Here is a 17,274-nt window from a genome sequence, read left to right as displayed (position 1 = left end):
ACTCTCCTTACTGCATGGAAAGGAATTATGACTGTAGGCTTCGTCTTAAGTTACAGCAGTTTAATCCAGCCACTAGCAGCAAAAGGAAGTTGATGTTTGCAGGACTCCAACTTTTTCAAGATGGTGTTTGTGGAAGATGCCAAGTCTAGGGATCTGCAGGACTTGCCCCTCATGTGAGTCTGTCAGGTAATAGACTAGCACGAGAAATTAAGGGAGTTAGGGACAAGTAATAATCAGAGCTTTCTGAGGTTGCCCTCAAGGAGAATTGTATCCTTCCTTAATTAAAATTCATGTGTAACTAGTGGTGAGACAGCCTTGCATCCTTTGACCAGCAAGAGTGTTGAGAGGTATTGCCCTTGGCAGCCATGTTTGTTGTGTCCCATGATGTCTGCAGCACCTCACTCATGTTAGTGCATCTGACCATACTTTTATAGGTTCATAGGTAAGTGCTAGCCTAATTGCCCTTGTGGGCCATTTTAAGCCTAGCCAATTTCCTTCAAAGTTAAGAATCAAACAATTGTACCTTGTGTCTGTGAGTTAAACACCTTAACCATTAAGCTAAACCCAATTCGACTGTCTTGAGGTCCCTGATATCTTCAGTGACTATACACGGGACTGAGGAATCTCTTCCTCAGGCTCTTTCTGATTACGATAGAGGGTACTCTCTACAGGTGATTCTGTATCATCTGAACACACACATTTTAGCCTGAATGATGAGACATATTAGTTGTCTGACTTCTTTTGGGAGCTAGTCTTGTGGATGTAGGACCATAACTTGCGCGGACAATAACATTAGACCTTAGGCAGTCTTTTCAAGATGGAGCACTGTATCTGTCCTACAGTTTGTTGGGCTGCAGAACCATGTATGTGACCTGATCCCAGGTTCTTGCTTTTCATAAGCTTGATGCTTTACATGCCATCTAGACATGGATCCCTGTTACAGTAATTGAAGAAGGCATTAAGGACCCAAATGTTCTTATCTCTGAAATGTGCTAGAATATTAGGTCTCCCTCCTATCCCAGCTCCAAACTGAATGACTCTTGTCCTTTCGTTAAAGTGTTTGGCTGATAAAGGCTGCCATGGACTGCAGCACCTTTTGATTACTAGACCTAATAAACTGTGTACATAGTGGTCATAACCTCTGCCAGAGGGTGTTCTAAATTGCTGACCCTTATGTGCTAATACTCATTCCTTGTCTTCTACAAGGACAAGGGTGACTGTCAGCACAAACCTCCTTTTGTGCCCAGGGTAGTGAAAGAATATTTTCTAAAACAGGCCATCAGCCTCCTGATGTCTATCATACCATACAGAGCAAGGTGGAATGGGTTTTGTATACACTAGATATGCACATAGAATGGAGATTCTACCTACAGAGGACAAAAGAATTTAAAAAGACAGACTAGCTTTTCATTGCCTTTGATAGGGTAGAGAGGATATGTTTGTAACAAACTGATCATCTCCAAATAGCTAGCCTTCTGCATCTCCTTTAGCTACTCCTTTCTTCAGAAACCTGTTGAGTGCATGTCCAGGTATTTTCCATTAGTGCAGGAGCAACAGCCACAGCTTTCCTTGGAGGGTCAGCACCCAGGTCATACTGGAATCAACTACCTGTTTATATGTTCATACAGCTTGGACATTACCTCTGTTGTCACATCAAGATTTGCCATGGTCATCCTGCGAGGGTTTAGAACCTGAATGGGTTGCAATTCACCCTAGACTTTCTAAGCTTTGGTAATCTTCCCAAGAGTTTGTAGTGCTGCAGCTGTGAGCAATGTAAAGGGCACAATACAGTTGTGCAGGATGTTACATAATTGTAGTCAGAGTACTTTCATTGTTAAAGTAAGAGTTTGCTCCCTGTATTCCTCTGTCTCATTCCTGTTACCAGTGTGGGTTGGGGTGGATGCTCAGTCACTTTTTTCGTCATACCTTCCCTCTCTTATAGCACTACAAGCTACCTCACCCCTTGAGTTTAGTTAGTGCTTGGAGGGGGAGCTTCTGTTTGGAATGGTATCCCTGTGGGCATTACCAGTCAGCAGTTAGTGCTTTGGTTCAACAAGACCCTGTTACTTATAAAGTCGAGGAAGAACTAAAGATGGTACAGGCAGATGTCCCTCTTGTACCACAGGTATCCTGATGCTAAGTTGGGAGGGTGTCCACACAACTGAGATGGGAGATAGTGAAGTTTGTCAGGATGTCATATGTTTTGCAGGAGAAGTCCTCTAAGAGTTAGCACAACTGCAGCAGAGAACATACATTAACGTCTACAGTTACTATAAATTCATACACAACTCTACTTTATTGTTTCAAAATGCCACATTTGCAGGTATTTGTACCGTGGCCACTAGGTTGTTTGATTACACCTTTGCAGATTGCTGCTGGGGTAAGATTGCAGGAATTGGGTCTTCTCTAGCTCCTCAAGGGATTAAGGCTCAGTCTTCGGAGCCCTTGACTTTAGAGCTTTCCAGTCAGTGTAATTTTCCAATTCTTTGACATTCTTTTTAACAGTTGTCACAGAATGCTTCTGAAGTTGGGATAGTAGATCAGTGCTTGTATTATCATTGGATGCGCATGAAATGCAGAAGGCTTCTGCAGCCTAATGTAATAGATAAATACTCACCATACTGGTTGATCTACAAGAAAGCCTTCTGCACTGGTTACCATTACCCTCCCACTGTCCATTTTATATGGGTGGCCTCTTCATCCTCTGGCTGCAGATGAATTTCATTAAGTCAGATAAGTACATAATTTATTGTATTTTCTGTATACTGTGCTGCTTTGTTCTCTTTCATACAGGTTACAACTCAATTAATGGCTGGAGGACGGGTTGAACTGAATGTTACAATGGCAGAGCAAGTTATTTTAGCCTAGCACATAACATCATGACATGTACTAGCAGCAGGTGGTGTATATGCAGTAAATTATTTGAATGAGATAATTAAGAAGCTTGCTTAGTGGAGGATATCGAAAGAGGAAATCTCAGTTGTTGCCCTCTGCTGAAGTCTTCCTAAAATATCTGAAGCAGCTGCAGTAGTAAGCACACACCTTTTATTCCTGAAGTTGTCCACACTATGTCCATTGCAGGGATGTATTGCATGAGCCTGAGGGAGCATGAATATTCACAGTGCTAGAACTTGAGAAAAGGGTCACAGGAGGTAAAAATGATGCACCGGTGTTTATGTGCATTGGGTTCCCTTTGAAGTCTGCTAGTATTTTGGTTTCTCACATAAATTATTTGCTTTGACTTCTTACTGGTATTTGAGTGATTGATTTTAATGCCAGATAGCTGAACTAATTTGTTATGGCAGTTACTTTTGAGCTTTGTCAGTTTGGGAGTAGAAGTTGTAAAGCACAGAGATACAGTGATAGCTGCATGAGGATTGGGGGTGAACTTGTAAACTTCCTATATAAAACAGCTTTAAAAAGAGTTATTTTCATGACAACATACTGAGTCTCAGAATTGCATGACTTGGAATTTCAAAATTTGCATTACTAAAACCATTCCTTTATAGTGGAAGTTACTCTGATTCCAGGTTTTTGAGAAATGGATAGTAGGCCTTAATATACTCTCACTGTGCCTCCCAAGTTTCTCTTCTCAGTTTGAAAAATGGTTGCCTCTCTTGACATCTGTCCCTCAATTTCTTCATGTACTTTTTTTCCCTCAATTTCTTCATGTACTTTTTCCCTCCCATTTGGTCTTTAAGAACTGAAAGGGAGGAAACTGCACTTCTCTATTTCTGGTCATTTTTTTAGCAGGGATTGTCAAAGGCGGGGGCATTTCCTTGGAGACTTCTGACAACATGTTTGAGCACCTTTTGAGTGAGAAGAGTTCATATCAAATGAAGCCTTCTGACTGTTTGTCTCTTGAGATGTGGAGTTGTAGTAGCTGTGCATGTAATTAACCTTTGTAACTTGCTAAAACACTATTGGTTTGCATCTGAGGATTTGACACTTGCCATTCTTCAACATTCAGGTTTCCCCTAATGTAACAAGAAGTCTGTCAGTATATTACAGTTCATTTGTCTGTTTAATAGTTTTAAAACTGTAGTCTGTTTTTTTGATTCTGTACTAATTCACGTGTTCATGCATCTTACAGATCCGATACCCCTCTGATTTACAAAGCAGTGCCCAGCTGGTTTATACGAGTGGAACACATGGTGGACAAGCTTTTGGCAAATAATGAGCAGTGCTACTGGTAAACGTTTTTTTAAATTGTTGTTCCAGAGTACATTACTTTCTTCCTTGCAGAACCTTTAGAAACAGATTTTGGTTTGTTTTGGGATGGGGTCAGGGTGGGCTGTGAAAACCCCAGAAGTATTTCTGAATTACTGTGATCTCATAATTATTTTTTTTTCTCATTTTCTGTCAAGGTGCCACTAGTGTGTGTTGTCTAGGTGTCCTTTTGTAGAAGCAGCTTCAGATAAACCTTTGCAGTGACAGCAGTTCTTTTGTTGTCCAGGTTTGTTGGTCTTTAGATTTTTGACAATAGTTATAAGAAAAAGTAGCCATTATGCAAAGCCCCTGATTGGTGCTAAGGAAAAACAGCTAACTCAGGCTTCATCAAAGCTGAAAGGTCTGCATTACGCAAAACCATGGGAGATCAAGTAAACTTGCTTTGACCTCCCAGAACAGAGGAAGGACACTAATTTTTAATTAAAAAGTAAATTGTATTACTAAAATTATATGTCACAAAATTGTGAATAATAGCTGTGAAAGCAGCATTTGTAATTGAACATCTAATGTTAACAGTATGTTAGCAAACCTTTCTATCAAATCCTGTGACAATGAAAAGAAACATTATACCAGAGTAAAGCACCCAATGAATAAAGGCCACCTTGAAGAAAAGTAATATAAATCAAGCATATGTGGCAGACTTGATTTTAAATCAGTACGGATTCCATACCATCTCTGTTCTGGATGATGATGAGAATAATAATGATTAATTTTCCTTAACAGTGACATAAGCATCTGAGAGGCAGTTTTTGTGCAGGATGCCTTGCCTAAAAGGAAGTCTTTTAAGTGTCAGACTTGCCCATTCCCATACCAAGAAATTAATCTGCTATCTGGAGCTCCGTGTATTGAGAGTAAGGGCAGATCTCACATATGCGGTTATCAAGGTGCGTCTTTCTACTGTTTACTGCTGGTAATGTCTCAGAATAATAGTTTACTGACAGTGCTTTACAGAAAACTGCTTTAGACACCTGCATCAACTTGAGTGTTGAGCATTTTATTCAGCAAGTCTGACCTTTGTTTCCCCATTTAGCCAGAAGGAGCTTGCCAATTTGGGTTTCATCAGCGTAGACCTTCAAAGTACATAGGTAGTAAAAGGAATTTTGTTCAGAAACGTGCTCAGTTTCTTTATCAGATCAGCCTCTGGTGGAATGGAAATAAGGAAAGGAGATCCACCATTCCTGTTACAACACCATGATATTTGACAGGGTAGAACAGAATACCTTGGAGATTCTGCTCGGAAAAGCCTGTGGCTCAATTTCACAAAGTGATTGGAAAGTGTTATTTAGAGTAATAGCCCACTGTGTAATTGCCTGGAGATTATCTTTTAAAATACATTGGTTATCTTGGTGGCAGGACTTGTCCAGGGAGCCTTTCCAGCCGTAAACTGAGACAAGGGTACATAACGTAGATAACACAGATAGTTGCAAACATTGCTCTTAAGAAAGTGATCCATTGAGCTTTATCCATTTAATAGAGATGTTTTTCGTAATTATAACATAATCTGGTTTAGCAAAATTCAAGTGACAATGAATTGAAAGTATTCATGGCAAGAATGAAAACGGGAAGATAAGTTTAGCTTTGAAGTGCAACACCCGTTAATTCAAATTCACAATGGGTAAATTGAACTCACTGAAAAGGGGTCAGATGTTTTCCTTGTGGCTGTGGTATTTGCAGATTAATTAGTTTATCAAGTAGCATAATTTTAAATTAAGCAAGTTTGTTTTAATTTGTCATGTTGTGATAAGAGATTTTATGTAATGGGGCAGTTTTACTAAAGGATGTTTCTCCTACTGTTAGTCTAAAGGCAGTCCTTTTTAACATGAGGGCTTCTTGATTGTGAGCTCTTTGTATGCAAGGAACTGTGGTAGGTTCCATCATGTTTACCAGCAGTGGGTCATTATTTGTAGGAGTTTGAAGGTGTGTACATTAAGCAGTTAATTATCATATGTAGCTGATTAGTTTTCTGCACCATCAACATCCAGATTTGTAGTGCAGTTTGAAGGGTGTTCAGTGGTTTGGGAAGCATGAAAAGAAAATCTCCACTCAGTGACTGCTTTTTTCCATACATGGATTCTCATTGTTGTACTAAATGCACTAAAATCACTCAGGTTTTCTATTTTAATTTTATGCCAACCCATCATGGTGATTGCCATACTGATGTGATTTGTGTTCATGTTTTCCCACAATACATATGCATCACTATAGCAGGGCGTAGCCAACACCTAATAAATGAGGTGCTTTTTCTGTACATTTGGAGTGCTGAGTCATTGATTTCTTAAACTGTGTGGAGAGTATGTCAGTGTTTCCTTTTTTCATATATTTGCCCTGATGTTCTTCGTCTTTCACTGTTGCAGTCATTACATTTGGGTTATCTGCTTGCAGGTAGCCCTCAGCCGGCCTGATTTTCAAAGTCTTGGGTCCTGCATTAGTTGCTGTCTCTTCTTTCATGACGCCATGGGTATAAAGCATGCAGCCGATGCCATTACATCAGTCTTTCTTGCCGTGCGGTGCCCGAAGCAGAAGCAGTTCGCAAGTGCCGGTCGGCCGACTCCTGAAATTTTTGTTTTCGAGTTTCAGAACCGAAGTCCTCTAAAAAGCTAAGTACCCCATTGGGGATAATTTTTCTTGCTCTAAACCAATGTCAGTAAAAGTTAACAATTGTATTTATTGTGGAAAGCAAATACCTCATAAAGATTTTCCTTCGTACTGCATTCCTTGCTTAGGCCCAGACCACGAAGTCCCTCGCTGTTGGTTTTGTGCTTTATTCAATCCTCGTACTATTTGTCGTCTGTTCATTTTCGCATCTAACTATTTTGGTACTCTGTTCAATTATCCAGAAATGGCTTCGGTAAGCCATCCGGCTACCGACATTCCAAAAAAACGTAAAGAAAGAGACAGACCGCATAGGTCCAAAGCTGCCGACAACTCTTCCATTAAGCTAGTCGCCAGTTTGCCGGTACTCAGTGAGGCGCTTTCGCAGCCTCTGATGCCCGCTACTTCAGATTCGCAGGCCTCTACTGAGACCCATTCGGAGTCTGGTATGCTGCGAGATGCTTCTTCGACTATGGAACCTGCAGATGTCGCTACCTTGGATGGGTCTGGAGCCGCTGTGCAGGCACTGGCTTCTGAGGGTGTATTCAGGCCTACTGACTTGCATATCAAACCGACACCATCTTTTTCTTCAAGGCCTAAGACTCGATCCACGCCTAGAAAACCGATGTCCAAATCGCATGGTCAGGCTCATATGCCTAAACAAATAAGAATGGCTGAAGACCTTATTACTCTAATTAGGGGAAGCCATCCTTCTCCCTCTTGAGTCCTAGAACCGATTTTCCTTCTGATTCTTCTGATCAGGATTCTGAAATTTCTGTTTCTTCTGATGACCAGGATTTGCCATTATCTACCTATGAGGATTCTGATGCAGAGGACTCCATTCCCTCTGCTTCCCCTCCAGAAAATTTCTATTTTCGGGAAACTTTGCACACTCTTAGGGAGCATTTCCGCTGGGAAAGCCTGGATTACTCTGACTCCCAAAAGAGGCTTAGGGAATTCTTACTCCTGCCTCAACACGCGCCTTTAGCTATCCCTCCTGTACTGGACATTGTAGATGATGCCTTCTTGGAATCTAGCCTGGCCCCAGACACCTTACCCCCAGCTCCCAGGAAACCTGATGGGTATTAGAGTACCTGATTCTCCCAACTTCCTCTTTAAGAATCGTACTGCGGACCCAGAGACCATTTCATTGGGACCCAAAGGCATTAAGGCTACTACTGCCAAAGATCCTACAAACTCTGATAGAGATTCCAGGGCTCTGGATAGATGGGGTAAGAAGGTATACACTTCTGCTACTTTGACCATTAGGGCCTTAAACTGCCAGTTTCGTATGTTAAAATGCCAATAGCATTTTATTGGATTACTTAAACAGAAATAGATGTTGATTCCTGACTGTGCTGAAAATAAAGACTTACAGGATTTAATGCATTCTGCTGAACAAGTTGATAAACCTACTTTGCAATGTGACTTTGACTCCTTAGAGGCTTCTTGTAGGGCTGCTGTTACTAGGTCTGTTCTTAGAAGGCATGTTTGGCTTAAGGAGCAAACTCTGCCAGATCATGTTAAAGCCAGATTACTGGATGCTCCCTTAAACCAATACCGCCTGTTTGGCAACAATGCAGAAGTAGTTCTTAAAAAGATGGAGGAAAAAGTTAAATCTATGCAAACTGTTAGATTTCCTGCGAGTACAGCCTCCCAGATTTAGTAGGCATTGGCCTTCTAAGAATCGGTCCTTTCCTGTCTCTTCCATGCCTTCTCAGTCCAAATTCAGGAACAGCAGATCACCTAGGCCACAGTTTCAAAGTACTCGCAGGCCTAAGCAGTGGGGGGGGCTCCCCACTTCCAAAGCTGGAAGTAGTAAGACACCCCCCCTATGGTAAACTGTAACAATGACTTAACCTTAAACCTTCCAAGCCCTGCTCATCTGACCGCCTCTTTAGGGGGAAAGCTCGCCGTGCGTGCAAAAAACTGGGAACTCATTAACCAAGACAAATGAGTTTTAAATATTGTTTCCCAAGGATACAGATTTTACTTCCACACCTTACCAACCCCAAAAGATTGGTCAGACCTACCCCCAAATCAGTGGGCAGAGGCTCAACAGCAGGTCCTCTCTCTTCTAAGTATCAGGGCTATTCAACCTGTCCCAGCAGAAGAATAGGGACAAGGTTTTTACTCCAGACTTTTTCTGGTACCCAGAAAAGACAACTCCTGGCATCCTGTCGTGGACCTATCTATCCTAAACACCTTTTTGGTAATTCCAAAATTCAAAATGCTAAGTCTTCATCAGCTGCTTCCCATGCTGGCCAAAAATGCCTGGTTGGCAACACTGGATTTAAAGGAAGCTTACCTGCACATCCCAATAAGGGATTCTTGCAGAAAATACCTACGCTTCAGAGCAGGCTACATGCACTATCAGTTCTCTGCATTGCCCTTTGGCTTATCTACTGCGCCCAGGGTATTTACAAAACACTTAGCTCCAGTCATTGCGTTTTGCAGGCAAAGAAATATTCAAATATACCCATACCTGGACGATTGCCTAATTCCGGCAGAAAGCCAGAACATACTATTAAATCATCTGGCATTTGTAAAGAAACTTCTAACCTCACTTCTACACCATAAATGAAAAGAAATCTCATCTATTACCCTGCCAACAAATTGTATTCCTGGGAGCAAGCTTGAACACAACTTCCCAGATGGCCTACCTCATGCCAGAGAAACAAGTTTATCTGACAGCCTTCTTCAAATTACTGGCCACAAAGACCCAGTTATCTGCAAGGAAAATACTGCAAGCTCTGGGGTTCACGGCCTCTTGCATCCTACTAATTCCATATGCAAGACTGCGTATGAGGAAAGTACAATGGTATCTAAAAAGTGTCAACATTCTCAGGACCTGGAAGCAGTGATTCCTATCATCCCTTGTATAAAGACAGAATTCCTTTGGTGGGCAGAGGCCTGCTACCTCAACAAGGGACTGCCATTCACTCTACCCCCTGCCGCCCAAACCCTAACAGGCGCATCAGACTATGCATGTGGGGCTCACTTGGCAGGGCAATGCATTCAGGGCAAATGGAACTAGAGTCAAATGCACCTGCATATCAGTCAAAAAGAAATGTTAGCTGTACAGAATGCTCTGACAGCCTTCAAGGACCACATCCTTCCAGGACAATTATTGGTAAAAACAGACAACACCACTGTTATGTGGTACATAAACAAGCAGGGGAGAACCCACTCATACCCCCTCTGCAGACTAGCCATGGCTCTGTGGAACACAGCCTTGAGCTACCAAGTGCACCTACAGGCTCAATTCCTGCCAGGCAAGCTAAACTCACTGGCAGATGACCTAAGCAGAAATCTCATGGACCCACACAAGTGGAAACTGGAACCCAAGATATTCAGCATGTTGAGAATCAAATGGGGGAGCCCAGAGATAGACCTGTTTGCCTCCCCTCAGAGCTACCAATTGGACAAATTCTGCACAAGGACTCCCCACAGACAAGCTTGGAAAGTGGATGCCCTGCCTTCACCTGGGAAAAACTCTCACGTTATGCCTTCCCCCCTCTGCTTCTCCTCTCCAAAGTTGTACTAAAGATCAAACAGGACAAACCAAGGACAATACTCATTGCACCAGACTGGCCACACCAACACGTGTGTGTACCCCCTCTTGCACATTGTATGCTGGAACCATGGCAGCTGTCTCTGACCCCTTCCCTGCTGTCCCAGCAGGAGGCCAGATTGTGCACCTCCAGCTTCAAGCCCTGAACCTTGCAGCCTGGCTAATTACCTGAGCTCTCCATTACCATCCCTCGGTAAGCAAGTGCTGGATGTCATTCTGGAGGCAAGGACACCTAGTACTAGAAAATCCTATGCTGAAAAGTGGATAAGTTTCGGTTCCTGGAACCAAACTCAGTGGATGGGCACAACAGTGCTCAGGTTACCGCATATTCTTCAGTACTTAACAGAGGTGCTTCACAAGGGGCCTTTCCTTCTCTTCTATTAAAATTCATGCCTCTGCCATATCAGCATATTATAATGTGGAGTCATCCCTCTTCTCTCACACACTGCTGAAGCAGTTCCTCAGAGGGGCAAAACATTTAAGACCACACAGGAGAGCCCCTACTCCAGCCTGGGACCTTAACTTTGTATTGGAAAAAGCTCACTCTACCTTCCTTTGAGCCAGCTGCAACTGCAGAGTTGAAATTCCTTTCTTGGAAAACAGCCTTCCTTCTAGCCATCACTTCAGCATGAAGAGTGTCTGAATTACAGGCCCTCATGGCAGTGGATCCCTTCATCATCTTCCATGCAGACAGGGTGTCCCTCAGGACCAATCCTTCCTTTATGCCCAAGGTGGTATCCAGTGTGGCCCTTAATCAGTCCATTCATTTACCAACCTTCTTTTCTAATCCACAGAACAAAGGAGAACGAATACTGCACTCTTTGGACATGCACAGACAACGAAAAACAAATAGGTGTAGTGCACCAGGATCCACCAAAAGTATTTATTAAGCGCTTTCATTTTTTTAAGTAAAAAACTTCATCAGAATGATAGACACATACAGACACGTGTGTCATTCTGATGAAGTTTTTTACTTAAAAAAACAAAAGCGTTTAATAAATACTTTTGGTGGATCCTGGTGTACCACTTCTATTTGTTTTTCATGGTTTTGAATATCTGTGGAATTTTCCTACATGCACAGACAACTAAGATTTTATTTAGACAGGACTAAGCCTCCCGGAAAAACTGAACAGCTGCTAGTTGCCTTTGCTGCAGTGGCAGAGGGGAAGGCCATTTCAAAGCAAACCATTTCTAAGTGAATAGGCTATTGCATTCATTTCTGCTATAAGCACCATGGAAAACCTACTCCACGGAATAAGATCACATTCCACCACGGCTGCATCTACTTCAACAGCCTTTCTCAGAGGTGTTCCTACCAGGGACATCCTAGAAGCTGCTACCTGGAGTTCTGTTCATACCTTCACCAAGCATTACCACCTGCCTATTTTCTCTAAATCCAGAGCTGGTTTTGCCACTGCAGTCTTGCAGGGCCTAATAGCTGGTCCTAATGTTCTCTAATTGCCTCCTCCCTTCCTTAGCTTTGGGAATCTACCCAAATGTAATGACTTACAACAGTGAAACACGAAGAACATAGTACATTTGTGTACACTTACCATCGAGTGTATTCACTGTTGCAGTCCTGGTTACCCTCCCTCCAGCCCTGACTTCTATTTGCTATACCTCTCTTCTTGTGTACTGTATTTAAACTTTGTGGTGTATTTGCTTATAATTGGAGGTGTAATCTTGTATATAATTGCTTCCCATTATGGGGGCACCTGACATCTGGGGCAAGAAAAACTGATGTAATGGTGTCGGTTGCATGATTTGTACCCCTGACTCCCTGACGTCATGGAAGAAGCGACAGCAACCGACGCAGGACCCAAGACTTTGATAATCAGGCCGGCTGAGGGCTACCTGCAAGCAGATAGCCCAAATGTAATGACTGCAACAGTGAATACACTCGAACATCTACATTTATGGTGTGTACACAACTGTACTTTTTGTGCTGTTTGTAAGTTGCCATAAAGCTCTTTTTTTAGTGAAATAATTTTTAAATATACCATGAGATGATGCAAATTTACAGACTTGTGTATTCAAAACTAGTACTTAAAGAATTTTGAGATCTCCTTCCACCACAGTTTAGGTGTTAAAAGCGCTCATGCAAGTTTAGTTGCCCTTCTCATTCTTATGGCATTTTGTTATGGGCTCAAAGAGCTGGTAATACAGATGAAGTTTAGGTTGTTATGCTCTGCTTCCTTCAGTTGTACGGATAAAAGTAACACTTCATTGACGTAAAAAAAAATCCGAGTACATACAGTGTAACTCATCCTTCTTATGTGTAAAGAAACTTCTCCAACAGTTTTTTTTTTGTTAAGCATATTACTTGTTTATTTATATATGCTTTATAAGTAACAGTATAAGAATTTTTTTTGTTTTAATTCTGTGATGTGAGTGATTTTTGTTTTTATTTTGATTTTATTTTATTGCCAATAGATTGGTATTTAACTGTATAGTTTAATTTTCTTCACAGGACTGTTTCATTGAATCTACAATATTTGTTCTGAGATTGTGTGACCTCTGAAAATGTTATATCAAACAAGGTTGTGAAGCTTCCTGCAAAAGAGAAAGGGGGTGTTGGGGGAGGTGGCTTGTCCCTCTCATTGTCTCAAGGGCTACTGCTATTTATTTGCTTTCTGAAATATGTTGTTTGAATAAGAAACAAAATGATACCCCCCCCCCCCCCAAATCTGCAGCAAGGGTGGGAAAATGGTGAGATTTTCTGGGCTGTAAGCTATATCCAAATGATGTAGAGACAAAGATCAACTCTGTTAAAATAACGTCATTAAAGTTTTTTTTTCTCTTTTAAGTTAATGACTAAAAGGCCTGCTTCAGTAGTACTTCAGGATTCGTGTAGGGATTGAGATGTGCAAGTTTGTAGATTTGTAAATTGGTTGTTATCAGTACAGTTTTCAACAAGAGGTGCAGTACTTAATTATGGTAATCTTTCTTTGTAAACGAGTTTCTGGTGTTATACTTGTCTTTTCATGAATGTTACCGGCTCCAGAGTTAAAATTCTTTTTTATACAGGTTTGAGATTGTAAAGGGTGACGATTCCATGAATGCTTGGTGGAATCCTCAGCCCTGCGTGGAGTAGTTAGTATGGTGTAATCAAGAGGCCACTGTGGACGGGGACTGCTTTGAATGTGGTTACATGTGGGAGGGCAGTAAGCTAATGAAATTGTGATATATGCTGTGCTATTCTTCAATCTTTGTTTCCGAAATTAAGCAGCTGTACGTCACAAGAGAAACATATTTGCAAATGAGAAAATTTTGTTGGTTGGTAAAGTAACTCTTGCAAAGCATCTAAAGTGTCTGATAAGACTATTGGTGGCACCTTGATTCCTTTTAGGATGCAGATGGTGATGGTCAGTGGATCACTCATCATTGCTTGTAGTCTAGATTTTCAAGAATAGGAGTAGTCATTTTAATGATGCAAGCTTTCCAAAATTTGCTATCTTCCAGGAAGAGAGGTTGTCATTATCCATGTGCTGCTGCAAGCGTTTGAGTTGTGTTCTCTGCTGAGCCACTGTGTGCTGCTGAGATGGATGTTGATAGTAGTCCAGAATGACTACTGTTGATGCTCCTGGGATGCCCTTCTATGGGTACACTTTTTATGCCTCTGAGTGGAAACTTTCAGTTTGGTTAGAACAGCTTACCACCATAGTTAGGGTCAGGATCACCAGCAGACTAACTGATTGAAGCAATGTTGTTCCATGATCTCTGTGAATGTGTCTTCTTTTTTTTTGGGGGGGGGCAAAGGATTGACCATTTGTCATTTCCTGCACCAGCTTGACCCCTTCATTCCTCCTCCTGGACCATTTGTTCTCTGGTAGATGTATGTGAGGATTGCATGCTAGAGAGTGGACCGGTCTGCATATTGTGCAGAGGGTCCTGTCTTTACCCCCCTGGGCATCTGCGAAATTTGCTGCATCTATTTTGGAAGGTGCTTGTGACATGTTCAGCAGCGCCAGGCACACCAGGCTGTTCATGTTGCTGGTGATACATTTGCATTTCAGCAGGTGTTGCCAGTGCAGTGAGTCAAGATAGCAAAAAGGATGGGCAGTCCAACACTGACCACTCATTGCCATCCTCTGCCCCTCTAGCACACATGCTGCTAGTTCAACACTAGTAGTCTGGAGTGCCGTTAGGGTTTTATCCCCATGCACCATAGGACCTGGGGTGTGTGTCAGCAATTTCTGTATGAAACAACTTTGTGAAAGGCAGGATTGTGGCCCAGGGTGCCTTGTCAGGTAGTCTGTTAGAGGGGCGCTACTTTGCTGATCTGTTTTGCAGAAACCCACCCTTCCATATGAGGTGAACATCTTGATTGGTTGGCTTGTACCTCTGCTCTTTAAACCTGCTTTCTTCCAAGACCAACTTCCTAGTCTCCATCACCTCATAGGATCTCAGCTTCAGCCTTTGAAAATAAGTAACCACATCTAGTCTGTAATAAGAGTAGGACGTCCATTTGGAAAATATCCATGAATCCTAACAAACGTAGTTTCTGCCATCTCACTGAACAAATTCTTGTGTTCTAATTCTGTTTACAGGGATGGAAAATAGGGGAGAAAACCCCTTCATACACTGGATGTACGCCATCTGCTTAGAGGTGGGGGTATATTTCATGAACGAGTTTCAGCAGTTTGCAAAGATAGGGAATAAGTACAGCCTTAAACTTAGCATTTCAGGTATGAGTTTCTTGGTAATGATGTGTAACAAGAGGTTAACTGTGCTGTTTTAGTGTGTGGTCCTTTAACAAATTATGTTATGTTGTCTATATCTTGCCTTCGTTCTTGCTGTTTGGGTTCGGAGCCGGCCCTTGGCTCTGACTCGGCCGTATACTATAGCTCGTGAGCTTTTACTGGGTCGAAGCTAGCCCCCATCCCAGCATGCCTAGTGGTAGTTACCCAGATCTCGTTTGTCGCTTGCAGCGTCGTGATTGTGGATACTAGCTCAGGCTGTGTTTTTTCTCTTATAAATTTTTTGAAGAAAATTTCTCATTTATCTGATCTAACTTGTTAACAATAGTTGTCCTTCGTATTTCTACCTTTCCTTATCCCGTCCAAGTTACTTGTTTTTGTGCGGACTAACCGTTTTTCTCTCTGGCTTTTTCCCCTCTTCTGAACCCAATTAACTTAGAGGGTTCTTCTTTGTTTTTCTTCCCTTCCTTTAAGTTTTAAGGAGTTGCCGTTTAAGTTAGAGGAACTCCTTAGGTGGGGAGTTCGCTGTTTAACTTAGAGTCTCTCCCCCCTTCTCTTCTTCCTGTCTGTATAACAAAAACAAAAAATTATATATTTTTTTTTGTCTGTATTGCATAGTTATTTTGTTAGTAGTGTGCTTTTTTTCTTTGTCTAGCTTTAGATAGTGCCGTTCGACATTGTCAAAAGATACTGGCAAGGAGTTGAAACCTTCAGGTTTCAGAAAGTGAGATTCGTACTGTCAAATGATGTCCCTTACGGATGGGCACAACTATTGTTTGGGGCCTGTTCACCTGCAGGGCTCGTGTTCTGTTTGCCATGCATTTAGTTCAGGAGTCCTGCAGGAAATAAAGAACAAATTAATCCTACGAGGGTTACTGAAGGGCCCCTTTGATGCTGCTATGGAGGGGACTCAGCCAGCAAAAAAACTGGAAAAACCCAAGCCTTCATTCTCTTCGGCTCAGATTTCGAATCAGTCTAAAGAGAAGGACAAGTTACAAGCTAGGTCGAACCAGACTCTCTGTTCTGACAAGACTCTCACCTATGGCTCCATCTGTGGTTTCTGAGCCAGTAAAGTCTCGTAAACAATCCAGATCTCCTGCCTTGGAACCGGTGCAGTCTGCTCTACAGTCTCCTTATTACAATCTGTGTCAGGCAGTCACCAGTCTTCAACCCACTCCTCTCTGTCATCCAGGAGCCTCTTGGATGATGATGTGGAGAGGGTGGTGAAGAGGCTTCTTAGGACACCAGCATTAGCTAAAAATACTTTCGGGCCCATCCCAGACAGAAATGGTGCTGACAGCCCAACAAACACCTGTCTCGATTCCTCCTCCCACTCCTCTGAGCTGTGAGCCAGTGTGTGGAAGTCGAGTGTTGGAACTGTCGGTTCTGGTAACCTCCTCCGTCTTTTGGGTCTGACTACCGCCCGATCTCCTCGATACCCTTGTCTGACCCTACTTTCCTTTCATAGCTTCGCACAGGTCAGCTCGGCTCCTGCATCACCCTCGGAGCCATCGCCCTCAGTTCGGAGGAAGTCTCCAGCTTCTTTGGAGCTGGAGACTCTTTCGGGTTAGGACCGCGATGCCTTGGAGGTCATGAGGAGCGTGCTGTCTGCTGAGACAGCTCCACCCTTGGCTCCATTGGCTGCTTTGCCTTTAGTGCCAGTGTCCACCTCCTAACCTCCCCTCCGCTCCAAGCGTAGGGAACCCATGCTCCAGGACACCTCATTGCTTATCCCACCTCTTCCAAAACCTCCCCTGAGCATCCCTCAGAGGAGCTCCCTCGGAAGAGGGACTTGCAAGAGGAAGCATGTGGACTCCCCTGAGTCCTTGACATCAGACACAGATTTGGATGACTCAGAAGGGTCCCCACAGTCCCCCTCTGAAGATCTCTTTTTCAGACATCTTAGAAATCCGTAGGCAGAGGGGTGACTGGAAGTCCCTTGCCCCTTCTGAAGATAAGTCAGTGTACCTGGATGCATTTGGTTCCCGACCCTCCACCTCTTGGTTATCTTCTCTTTTTGACCCACTATTGCACATAGTGAGTCGAAAGGCATGGAGCTCTCCAGACACGATGGAACCAGTTCTGCAGAGGCTCAATAAATTCATAACAGCCTCTGTAGAGAGAGCCCATAACAGCCTCTGTAGAGAGAGCCTTCTTATCCAAAGGTGTTCCCATTGA

The 17,274-nt window shown here is 42.7% G+C and overlaps 1 protein-coding gene across 2 annotated transcripts in view; it reads left to right on the top strand.

Moving 5' to 3' along the window:
* Positions 1-17,274, top strand: part of IARS1 (isoleucyl-tRNA synthetase 1) — a 1,809,950-nt gene that overhangs the window by 434,510 nt on the left and 1,358,166 nt on the right. For both annotated transcript variants that reach the window (XM_044077404.1, XM_044077403.1), the window contains one exon: positions 4,094-4,192. In XM_044077404.1, coding sequence (XP_043933339.1) covers positions 4,094-4,192 — 99 coding nt within the window. The remainder of the gene's footprint in view (positions 1-4,093; positions 4,193-17,274) is intronic.

This window comes from Protopterus annectens, chromosome 7.part0 (assembly GCF_019279795.1).
Source record: "Protopterus annectens isolate FY-2018-M chromosome 7.part0, PAN1.0, whole genome shotgun sequence".
Taxonomy (NCBI): domain Eukaryota; kingdom Metazoa; phylum Chordata; order Ceratodontiformes; family Protopteridae; genus Protopterus; species Protopterus annectens.
The sequence above is the reverse complement of the archived record's forward strand: the minus strand, read 5'-3'. Positions and strand labels throughout refer to the sequence as shown.